The sequence below is a fragment of the Mesocricetus auratus genome, unplaced genomic scaffold (genome assembly GCF_017639785.1).
Source record: "Mesocricetus auratus isolate SY011 unplaced genomic scaffold, BCM_Maur_2.0 Super-Scaffold_100028, whole genome shotgun sequence".
In the NCBI taxonomy this organism is placed as follows: domain Eukaryota; kingdom Metazoa; phylum Chordata; class Mammalia; order Rodentia; family Cricetidae; genus Mesocricetus; species Mesocricetus auratus.
In genome coordinates, this window is record NW_024429209.1 from 14989100 (window position 1) to 15001417 (window position 12318).

Genomic DNA, 12318 nt, shown 5'->3' on the forward strand with positions numbered 1-12318 from the left:
GTCAAGGCCAGCCTGGTCTACACAGCAGGTTCCAGGGCAGCCAGGACTATATAGTGAAACCCTGTTAAAAAGGGGGGGACTTGGACACACTACTTGGTTGTTTTGTCTTGCTGAAATCAAGATAATGTATGTGTAGGCCAGGCATTGGTGGTGCACGCCTTTAATCCCAGCACTCGGGAGGCAGAGGCAGGCGGATCTCTGTGAGTTCGAGGCCGGGCTGGACCGACAGCCTCCAAAACAATACAGAGAAACCCTGTCTCGTAAAACCAAAAAAAAAAAAAAAAAAAAAGATAATGTATGTGTAGCTACATGTGCACACCAGGACTGGAATATGCGAGCATGTGTGTGCATGTGTACACATGTGCACAAGTGCATGTGTACACGTGTGCGCCTGTGGGTGGAGGCCAGCAGCTGATGCTGGGTGCCTTCCTTCCTGCCCTTCACTCCGTTCTTTGGTGCAGGGTGTCTCACTGAACCTGGTGCTCACTGGCTCACGCAGGCTGGCTGGCCAGGAAGTCCCAGTAATCTCTCTATTTCCACACCCCAGTTCAGGGCCAGGGATGTACACAACTACAGCTTTCACATGGGCCCCTCAGGTCTGAACTCAGGTCCTCAAGCTTGCACAGCAGGACACTTTACTGCCTTAAGCTGTGTCCCCAGCCCCTCCAAATAACTTGTAACCGGGAAGGGTGCGTGCTGTGAAATAGGCACACACCAGAAGCATGATCAGACATGCTGTGTTTCTTTGCCCGTACACAGTACAATGACCCCCAAAGGCAGAGAGAACACAGGCTTTACTGAACCTCGGTAACAGACCATGCTGGCAAACAAGGAGAGGGATTGCCCCAAAACTGAGCCAATCACACATGTCATCACAGAACTGAGAATTCGAAGCATCTGGACATTCCTGCTAAATAAATTAAAACATGCTGTGCTCAAGTGTCTCCATGCTAATCAGAAAGCAATGTCCTGGTGATCTCTGAGTGAGCATCACACACACACAGAGCAGTCCTGGAGAGTACCGAGCAAGCATCTCACACACACACACACACACACACACACACACACACACACACACAGAGCAGTCTTGGTGAGTACCGAGCAAGCATCACTCACACACACACATACACACACCCATCTCGGTGAACACTGAGCGAGCGTGTCTGTCTCTCTCTCTCGTGCATGCCACAGTACACGGAAGGAGTGAGGCTCCTGGGTAAGTGACCTGTGGCTGGCTGCCCACACTCACTGCTGCTGCCCCAAGTACCACATGCCCATCTCACCCACAAACACGATGGGCGCTGACACAGCTCAGCCTGCACTCAGAAACCCGCTCTGAGCGCATGGGACAGCAGGAATTGGGAGAGGCAGTCACATAGGAGAGGCCCCCATGATGTCTCTGGGGCTCCAGATTAGGATGGTAGTACTTTATTTTCCCTCCATAAACATCAATGTCTTCCCCCGTATTGAAAAAGAAGAAAGAAATGGATGTAACTGTTGAATATAGTCCAAGAACAGGAAAACAACAAAAGTTTGACAATAAAAAGGAGAGAAACAAAATGCACTGTTTATAAAGCTCCTCCTTTTCTTTCCTGCATGGGGTCTGAGGGGATGGAGTCCATATACGTTCATCATGGGGTGCATGTGTGTACACTGATCCACACACGTCTGCGTGGAGGTCAGAGGTCAACCTCAGTGCCAACCGCTCAGCTTTTTGAGGCAGTCTCTCTCGCTGGCCCCTGGAACGCGACTGTCAGAGACTGGCCAGGGAGCCCTGGGGATCCTGCTGTCCCCAGTGCCGGGGTCACAAGCACACATCACCATGCTTGACTTGTGTGCTGTGACTCACACTCAGGTCTCACACTGACACATCCATCTCCCCAGCCAGAGGCGGAGTTTTAAAGAAATGAAATCCAGGTAATTTGCGGATGGCATTTTCTGCTTTTCCAGAGGAGTCAAGTTGTTTCCCAGCTCGCATATCTCATGGCTCACAACCATCTGTAACTCCAGCTTCAAGGGATCGAGTATCAATGGCCTCTGCCATGCACCTGCACACATGCACACACGCATGTGCACACACGTGCACGCACACACCTACACACACACACAAAGCACAATATTAAAAATAATTTTGAAAAAGAAAACCAAATATTTCTGGAAATAGTATCATTGACCCACTTAAGTCAAATGCCAAAAACAGTTAAAAACAAGAACAGCTATGGTGTGTGCATACGCACGCGCGTGTGAATGTGTCTGTGTGTGTGCATACGCACGCGCGTGTGAATGTGTCTGTGTGTGTGCATACGCACGCGCGTGTGAATGTGTCTGTGTGTGTGCATACGCACGCGCGTGTGAATGTGTCTGTGTGTGCATACGCACACGCGTGTGAATGTGTCTGTGTGTGTACATACGCACGCACGTGTGAATGTGTCTGTGTGTGCATATGCACGCGCGTGTGAATGTGTCTGTGTGTGCGCGTATGCACGCGCGTGTGAATGTGTCTGTGTGTGCGTACGCACGCGCGTGTGAATGTGTCTGTGTGTGTGCATATGCACGCGCGTGTGAATGTGTCTGTGTGTGCGTATGCACGCGCGTGTGAATGTGTCTGTGTGTGCATATGCCATGGTACACACGTGTGTGCATATGCACGCACGTATGAATGTGTCTGTGTGTGCATACGCACGCGCGTGTGAATGTGTCTGTGTGTGTGCATACGCACGCGCGTGTGAATGTGTCTGTGTGTGTGCATACGCACGCGCGTGTGAATGTGTCTGTGTGTGTGTACATATGCCATGGTACACACGTGGAGGTCAGGGAACAGCTTTCAGGAGTTGTTTCCCTTCTTCCGTGATGTGGGTCCCAGGGATCAGGCTTGGCAGCAGTGCCTTTACCTGCTGAACCATCTCTCCGGCCCTGGTATCCTTGCAAAACAGGATGAAGCAGAAAAAATATGTGGGTCCCATTAAAATTTTGACAAAAGTTTAAGATGTTGTCCTTGAGGGGGTTTTTCCTACCTCCTGTCTCCCAGGAGACAAAACAACACAGAAGAGTAAAAGTATGGAGAAAAAATAGGCATTAATTTCCCAATGAGCACAAAATTCAAAATATGTTAAAAAGCATCTCCGATACCCCCAGACTCCAGGGCTGTGTAAACAGAGATGCTGGCAGAGAGGTGATGGTATGGTCGCAGAGAGCTTTGCTCTGTGGGGAGCGAGGGTGGGACCTGTGGAGCTCTCAAAGGTGGACGACTCCCCCACCTCATCCCTGCTCCAGTGGGCTGGGGACAGTCTGCTCTGTGCTCACAGTGCCCCAGGCAGATAGCGCCCCCCCCCCACCTAGCAGGATAGTGACGCATGTGCACATGTGCTCGGAGCACAGCTGTGAGATGGACGGAGGGGCTGTCTGCTCATGGTATCTTAAAGGAGAAGGGGGAAATGAGGGAAACTTAAAGGCAAACCTGCTTGCCCCACCCGAGGCCATTATCAAAAGCTAGGCGAGCAACCCTTCCTCAGAGGAACAGCTAGGGCTGTCGGGGGTGGAGCTGCTGGTGTCCAAATGCCCCCGAGAACCTCTGACTTCAGGTGAGATGCTCTGCTGAGTCCCTCAGAGTTTCCAGGTGCCAGTGGAGTGTGACACAAGCTGCTTCCAAATGGACAGACCGAGGAAAAGGCCAACATCATCCTACTGGTAAAAGGCTGCAAAGCCGGCCTCCATCCCTGCCGGCTTGCCATCACCTCTCTTGGAGTCCCCAGGCACTTCGGGTTCTCGGTTGAGATGGCAGTTTGGTATGTGCGGGAGAGGGTCATGGTCTCTTGGTCAGTCCCGGCCCCTGACTTTCGTGTTCTGAGAAATGTATATGACACCAAGTTTTCATGTCCTCAGTCACTCAGGGACTCCTGGGGTGGTGTTAACAAGCTGGTTCAGAGAAGTCCCACAGGGTGGGTCAGTCCTTCACGTTCTTGACCACCTCCCCAGAGAAAAGGGGCTCGTGGGGGACACTGTCCAATACTGAGATAATCAGGCACTCAGGTGGGATCCGGAGCACTGACTCCATCCAAATGATCAAGACCAGACACCAGCATTCTCCAACTCTCAGGGGTTTGTCACAATCCACGCTGTGTTTGCAAGTCTGGAGCCCAGCGTGTCTGCAAGCCCAGATGGGCTCCAGGCTTGCAAACACAGCGTGGATTCATTGTAAGGCCTTCAGTTTTCCTGGGTGACTTCTACATGGATAGGCTTGAGCCTCTGGGCAGGACGCTCCTCCACCCTGAGACTTGGGGTTGGCTCCACCTCTCTGAAACACTGGGGGGATGACCTTATTCCTGAACTGTCACTCACGTGTCATGATCCACCTTACCTGGACACCTTTGCTTCCAGAAGACATGGCTGAAGTGGAGGACAAGACATGACTGGAGCCCAAGATCTTAAAACACACGGACAACTGGAGGCTTTTAAAGGAACAGCAAGACACAAGACCGTACCTCCAAGACGAAGCTGGCCGCCTTGGCAGGAGAGGACTCCACTTCTGGCTTCCCTCAGCCTCCTCCTGGGAGCTGATGCCCACGAAGGACAAGCCTAGGAGAAGCCTCTGCCTGCCAGCTCGGTCCTTCGTAATTCCTCTTCTCAGGAAATGGGCTGTGCGGGGGAAGAGAAGGTCCCAGAGCCCTGACCTCTCCACCCCAGCTTCAGACTATCTGAGTCACAGCTGCAGTGTTGTCTAAACAATAAACAGAGCTCTTATCGCAATGGTGACACATTAAAGGCCTGTCAGCCTCCTACTTCCAGTTAGAGCGACTCTGCTTGAAGTGTCCAGGCTGGCCTCCATGGCCATTGCTGTCAGTAGTGGGGTCACACCACTGGGACTGTTTTATGAGGTGGCAGGGACAGTCAACGCAAGGGTGGCTGAGAGCTGTCAAAGTGCATCAAGCCTAGCACGCAGCCTGCAGCGCCTGCTCCCTCAGCCTCTCTCCCTCAGCCCGGGGTCCCTGCAGCTCCCCAGGTGGGCTGCACAAAGGGCCTCAGCTTCTCCCATCGAGAGAATCTGAACTCTTCAAGTCACAGCCTCTTCCTTCCACGGGGACAGACTTGTATTTTTTATTTTCCTTTTCTTTGCTCATTTGCACGTGCGTGCGTGCGTGCGTGTTGCAACAGTCTTGCTACGAACCCTGACTGGCCTGATACCCACTAAATAGCCAAGGCTGGCCTCTGTCTCAGCCTCCTGAGAACTGGGATTCCAAGCAGGCACCAGACCCAACTTCAGAACTTTACAATTTTTCTGAAAACACCTTTTTGTTGGTTGGTTTATTGGTTTTTGAAATGGAGTTTATGTGGCCCTGACGTCTGTTTGAACTGGCCTTAAACTCAGAGATCCGCCTGCCTCTGCCTCCCAAGAGCTAGGATTAAAAGTATGTGCCTTTTTAAGAGCAAAAAAGACTTGAGGAATGCATGTGTGATAAGACTGTTTAAAAATAAAAAGCCTTTGGCAACTTTCAACTAGACAGAAACTTTTATCACATGACAACAGGTCCAAGCCATAAGGAAGCTTGCACAGTGACCCACACAAACCTCAGATGAGCCACCCAGCCCTACACCTTCACCACAGCACCCCAGCTTCCAACAGGTGCAGCTCTCAGGCCCCTCCCTCCCGTTCCTTCAGTGTCACAACCGTTAGGTGCCCAGGCTTGCCTCAGTGGAGCTGCATGCCCGCCATGACCACACTGTCCACCGGAGGCGGCTCATGCACATGGAACCTGAATTCCTTCCCCTGGGAGAGCGCGGAGACTTCCCTGCTGCCACCCTGCCGCTTACGACGTGAGCTTCGAGTAACTGGGGGGAGAGAATCGTCTCCGCAGGTACTTGAGGACGTAGAGGGGGAGGCAGCTGACCAGGGTGATGACAGACACCTTCCAGAGGAAGGACAGGGTGGCGATGAAATAGACATCTGTAAGTGAGAAGATGGCCGTGACGGAGCGTTCCCCAAGACGTGCATGAGGCCACGAGAGAGTTCTTGTTACGTTCCCCACTCTCTTCTGCAGAGGTGGATGAGCCAGCAGTGCACACGGCCCTCACTGCCCCTCCCCCTTTCCTACCCTCTCCAACCTGCCCCCACATTTGGTGAAACGTTCCTTTCAACAAACAGGAAAAGAACCTTCCGGAAGATATTCCCACAGGTGTTTTTGATTCTAAATGACAATTGGGGTTTCTTCTAAGCCACAGAACACAGAGAATGACATTCACTGTATAACTGATTCTTGGTGGTTGTTCAGACTCAAGTGATACCCACAGAATGCCAAGAGAGGGTCCCCCGGCCACAGGGAGAAGGGAGCAAAGACAGCTTGTCAGGATCAGGCTCGAACTCAGGGCAGGGAGTTCTGTCCTGGGCTGGGGCTGGGGAAGCCAGGAGCTTTGGGAAGCCTAAGAGGGGAGGCAGCTGTGGACTGGGCATAAGCCCTTCCCAGTCACTAGCACAGCGTGCAAAGGAGGACGCCACCAACGAAGCACCTACTATGTGCTAGGTTCAGGCCCTGCTTCAGTACCTTTCACCTCGCTGCTAAATGTCCAAAGTCACCTGAGCCTCCCCAGTCAGGGACTGCACCTCTGCATGCCCCCAGACTCAGGGCCCCGGGCACACAGCAGGTGCTCACAACCCCTCTCTAAAAGGAGATCAATGTAAACGAATGTCCAGCTTTCATCTTCACAGGAGCCAGTAGGTTGGGAAAGGAGCCTGGACCAAAGACATGCCTGGATAGTCAGTGTCTCGTGAGTGCCGCCAAGGAGCCTTGGAGGACTGCTTCCTCTTGTCTGCTCCCTACGTTAGCTGCGCCTGTGAGGACACTGTCAGGTTTTGTGCATGGATCTGCTCATACCTGCCCTGGTGGTGGTGTCTTACATGATACTCTCAAAAGCCACTGGCCTCCTACAGCCTCCCCACCCGCCCCTGTACCCAGCTCAAGTCTCTGCAGGAGTGGACCTGCCATCTGGATTGCAGCAGGGAAGAGCAGGGAAGCAGCCTGGGGGCCAAGCTGTGTCATTGTCTCCCACACCCCTACACCCTGCACTGCAGACTCACCAGAGGACACCTGAGTCCATCCAGACACAGAAGCCTCACTGGTTCTTACTGCAGCCCATCTAGAATGCTCTCTCTACTGGCTTCTAGGATGACACAGGCCCTGGGGACTTGACAGCTCAGAGGCTGTGAAAACCAGGGTTAGAGTGACAAGGAGATCCAGCAGAGAGAAAAAGGGGGCCTCTGGAAAGGGGTTCATTTTCGAAGTATTTGGAGAAGAGCTACAAACAGGTCTGGGTCAGTCAGCCTAGCAGCTAGCGTGGGGGGGGGGGGGACGGGGAGAGACGACACAGCCAAGGTGATGTGACTTCCAGATGCCTTAATGCAAGTGCGAGTCAGTATAGGAAGAAACAGGCTGGCCCTGGAGACAGACGTGGACACACTCAAACTCATGCCTGTGGCTGGGCGGAGACATCACCCTGCCCCCCCCGTGCACACTTCCCTTCCCACGCTGTCCCTGTCCCCAACTCTCATTTACAGTCTCTGTCTGGTCCACTCCTCCCCACTGCCTGCTTCACCCATGCTGTGTCCCCCCCCCACATTCTACTCTGTAGGACGGCTCACAGGGGTCTGCCCCCCCACATTCTATTCTGTAGGACGGCTCACAGGGGTCTGTCCCCCCCACTCCATTCTACTCTGTAGGACGGCTCACAGGGGTCTGCCCCCCCACATTCTATTCTGTAGGACGGCTCACAGGGGTCTTCCCCCCCCACTCCATTCTATTCTGTAGGATGGCTCACAGGAGTCTGTCCCCCCACTCCATTCTATTCTGTAGGACGGCTCACAGGGGTCTGCCCCCCACATTCTATTCTGTAGGACGGCTCACAGGGGTCTGTCCCCCCCACTCCATTCTATTCTGTAGGACGGCTCACAGGGGTCTGCCCCCCACATTCTATTCTGTAGGACGGCTCACAGGGGTCTGCCCCCCCACTCCATTCTATTCTGTAGGACGGCTCACAGGGGTCTGCCCCCCACTCCATTCTATTCTGTAGGACGGCTCACAGGGGTCTGCCCCCCCACTCCATTCTATTCTGTAGGACGGCTCACAGGGGTCTGCCCCCCCACTCCATTCTATTCTGTAGGACGGCTCACAGGGGTCTGCCCCCCCCACATTCTATTCTGTAGGATGGCTCACAGGGGTCTGTCCCCCCCACATTCTACTCTGTAGGACGGCTCACAGGGGTCTGCCCCCCCACATTCTATTCTGTAGGACGGCTCACAGGGGTCTGTCCCCCCCACATTCTACTCTGTAGGACGGCTCACAGGGGTCTGCCCCCCCACATTCTATTCTGTAGGACGGCTCACAGGGGTCTGTCCCCCCACATTCTACTCTGTAGGACGGCTTACAGGGGTCTGCCCCCACATTCTATTCTGTAGGACGGCTCACAGGGGTCTGCCCCCCCCACATTCTATTCTGTAGGACGGCTCACAGGGGTCTGCCCCCACATTCTATTCTGTAGGATGGCTCACAGGGGTCTGTCCCCCACTCCATTCTATTCTGTAGGACGGCTCACAGGGGTCTGCCCCCCACATTCTATTCTGTAGGACGGCTCACAGGGGTCTGTCCCCCCCACATTCTACTCTGTAGGACGGCTCACAGGGGTCTGCCCCCCACATTCTATTCTGTAGGACGGCTCACAGGGGTCTGCCCCCCCACATTCTATTCTGTAGGATGGCTCACAGGGCCTGGGTCCCACCCCCCCCCACCCCCACCTCACCATGGTTCTCTCTCTGCAGCTGTGGTCCATCAGCCTCCTGCACTCTAAGGGTGTTTCCATGTGGCGTCCCCGCACCCTCTGACCAGAAGGGTCAACTCCCTGCCATCCTGGCCCAGGGCAGGCACTCATGGTCTACTAAATGAGCCAGTGCCCACTGCTGTGAGATTGTCACCTCGCAGCCAGCTGTGATAAACAGTAGCTCTCATGGAGCCTATGATGGTCCCTAAGGGATCAGACCAGGACTACAGGGCAGAGGGGAGTTGACTGGGTCAGCCCGGATTCCTGGGTGCTGATGGGCCACAGTGCACTCATATTCACAGATTGAACTTTGGACTGAGAGTTCTTGGGAACCGAGGGATTTTTGTGACCCCCCAAAAATGTGGAAGGAATAAAACTTTGCAAAGTCTGGCTTGGCCACGAGGCTTATACCAGGAAACTGCTTAATTATTTATCCCTGAAGGTGTTCCGTATCTTGGGGTGGTCACTGGGGAAGCCCAGAAAACACCACACCCTTTTGTGCTCGGGAAGGGGGCAGTGCCCAAGCTCTCAGCATAGAGACACCCACAAAGGTGCTCTCTTATGAAGAAATCAGTCTCCTTTTCCTAAGCCTGTGCATGGGCTCCGTACCTGCAGACACCTCCAGAGGCCCGAGAGACAGGAGACAGTAAGCACTGTGCGTATATTTGCTAGATTGTGCCGCTGACAAACCGTAAGTCTGTGCACATTCGACAGACACCTTCTCATTCAAATACTTTGGATCAGCAGTTAGTTAAATCTGAGGCATGGAGTCCACAGAGAGGACAGTTCTCTGGGCTGGGCTTGATGAATTCATCAAGGAGCCCCCTTCCTCAGTCAGCCAACTCTGCAGAATTTAGAAATTAGAATTTAGATGTGGCAGTGCACGCTGTTAATCCCAGCACTCGGGAGATGGGTGCGTGGATCTCTATAGCTTGAGGCCAGCCTGGTCTACACAGTGAGACTCTGTGTCAGATGAAATCAAACAGAGAGGACACTTGCGTCCTGGGGCTAGGGCTCAGGGTCTTACCAATGAATTCGTGGAGGAACACCAGGGAGGCGATGTAGCAGGCCAGGCTGAGCAGCTCGGCCACCGTCATGAGCCAGTGCCACGTCTGGATGGTGAGCGCCACCATCAGCAGCTCGGTGAGGATGAGGGACGTGAAGGAGATGGCCACGATGTGCACGAACTCCGACTCGAACAGCAGCAGGGCTCCGTACATGATGGTGCTCCCTGCAAACGCCACACACAACACCTGAGGCGGGCACGCCTGCTGCCCGTTCCTCACCTGGGCAATCCCTGGGGCATCCTGGTCTCTGCATGTGGACATGAGGTGTCCAAGTCTATACCAGATGTCCATCATCTTGCACAACACAAAGGTCGTTTGCACCATGTCATTAGTGGTCCTGTGCTCTGTGTCCCACCAGGTCAGGACTCAAAACCTGTTGTGGTTTTGAGCATTCCGCATGAGGGGCAGTGGACCTGAACTGCCTAGGCTTCTCTCTTTGCCAGCCCACGAAGCAACAAAGCTACACTGTAGAACCTGGCACTCTGTGCTGTGGCGTTTCGGGTCACCCCTTACATTCCCTGCAGATCTCGGGTCCTCGCTTCTCTCTGGGTGACCTCTCCCATCCCCCTCCCACAAAGGTCAAGGTTAAAGCAAAGGAAGAGCAGGCACTGCCCACCACAGCCTCACCTTGATAGATACTGATTAACACCCAAATTAAGAAAGTCTTGTAGGAGAGTGGCCGCCCCTAGATGAGAAACACAAAGACCAGGCGTTACTACAGAGGCTGGAGGCTGGAGGCTCACTGCTAGCAGCCCTGTTGGGACTCTCACCACTGACCAATGCCAGTTTTTATCACAAACATCCACAAAGGGGTCCCACACATCTGAATGTGGGATAAAAACGTCATCCTTCAAAAGAGCCCAGAGTTGACATATACCTGTTTTCTCAGCTACTCTGAGGACACTAAGGCAGAAAGATGGTGGGTTCAGGGCTAGCCTGGGATTCAGAGTGTGTTCAAGGCTAGCCCAAACAACTTAGTGATCCCACTGGGAAATAAAAAGGAAAAGAAAGCTGAGAGTGCACGCCTTTAATCCCAGCACTCAGGAGACAGAGGCAGGCAGATCTCCATGAGTTCCAGGCCAGCCTGGTCTACTTGGCCAGTCTCAGGCTAGCCCAGGATGTAGTTCACTGGTAGAGTGCTGGCTTAACATGCACAAGGCCCTAGGCTTAGGCTTATACAAAACAAAACAAAGCCAGCAAAAGGGAAGCCCATGGATGCAGACAGAAAGCCCCTGCTGCTGTCAGTGCAGCGTTAGAGGTCAGAGGTCCTCCAGGGGCACGGCTGTAGGTGCAGGGCAGAAGTCACTGACTGAAGCTTTCAATGACCCTCCCATCCCCACCCCCAAAGGAAGACATAAGTCCCTCTACCTCCCCTCAAAGGAAGGCATAAGTCCCCCACCTCCCCCCAAAGGAAGGCGTAAGTCCCCCCCACCTCATAAGTTCCCCATCTCCCCACAAAGGAAGGCATAAGTCCCCCATCTCCCCACAAAGGAAGGCATAAGTCCCCCATCTCCCCACCAAAGGAAGGCATAAGTCCCCATCTCCCCACAAAGGAAGGCATAAGTTCCCCATCTTCCCCAAAAGGAAGACATAAGTCCCCCATCTCCCCCAAAGGAAGAAAGCCTCCATCCCTTGTGCCCATCAGACAGGAGGAACAAGTGGGAAATGAAAGGGGAAGGAAGGGAGCAGCGGTAGGAAGATGTGGGGGTGACGGAGAGGAAGTTGGGGAGGACTAGAGAACCTTGAGGAGGTCCTTGTAGAGCTCTGGATACAACATGGCAACTTCCGACTTCACGTCTTTGTCCAACACCAGGGAGAACACAGGAAACATGGTGTAGATGGTAGAATACCTGGGGGACGGCTGCTGTCAGGACTGCTCAGCACCCCAGCCTCTGCAGCCCCACCCCACTCCTGTACCCATCATGCATCTGCCTGGCTCGCAGCACGAAGACTCCAGATAAAAAACAGAGGCGAGCATCTGCCTTCAGGGGCTTTTGTGCTAGTCTCCATGTCAAGGAGTGTTACAGACCAGTGCCAAGGTAGAATGGGGAAAAGAGGTGTGTGTGTGTGTGTGTGTGTGTGTGTGTGTGTGTGTGTGTGTGTGTGTGTGTACATGCACATGGGACGGGCACAGACTCAGGGAAGTCAGCAGGAATGGGACATTTCTGTGGACACCCAAAAAAGAGCAGCTGTGCCCAGTCTGGAAGGCCACACCATGTAAATACGATATCCGGGGCAAAGGCCCTGAAGTGAGGGAGAGCTCTCTTTCTCTCATGAAGAGAACAGCCGGGATGGATGGCCTACGGGTGACAAGGGTTAGATCACAGAAGGCCCCACAGAACAGAGGAGCCACACTGTGCTCTGATAAGTCCTTTCACGTCCCGATGAAGGGACTTTCTGTTTTCCAAGTGGAAACAGGTGGCAAGCAATGTGTACTCTCAGGCTGACC

General features: G+C 53.6%; 1 protein-coding gene across 3 annotated transcripts in view; it reads right to left on the reverse strand.

The window, feature by feature from the left end:
- Positions 1 to 5491: 5491 nt before the first annotated feature.
- The window catches only part of Atp9a (ATPase phospholipid transporting 9A (putative)), a 98446-nt gene continuing 91619 nt past the window's right edge, over positions 5492 to 12318 (reverse strand). For all 3 annotated transcript variants that reach the window (XM_040733125.1, XM_040733126.1, XM_040733127.1), the window contains exons 25-28: positions 11611 to 11719; positions 10497 to 10554; positions 9830 to 10033; positions 5492 to 5941 (exon numbers count right to left, since the gene is read on the reverse strand). In XM_040733125.1, coding sequence (XP_040589059.1) covers positions 5805 to 5941; positions 9830 to 10033; positions 10497 to 10554; positions 11611 to 11719 — 508 coding nt within the window. In that variant the 3' untranslated portion in view covers positions 5492 to 5804. The remainder of the gene's footprint in view (positions 5942 to 9829; positions 10034 to 10496; positions 10555 to 11610; positions 11720 to 12318) is intronic.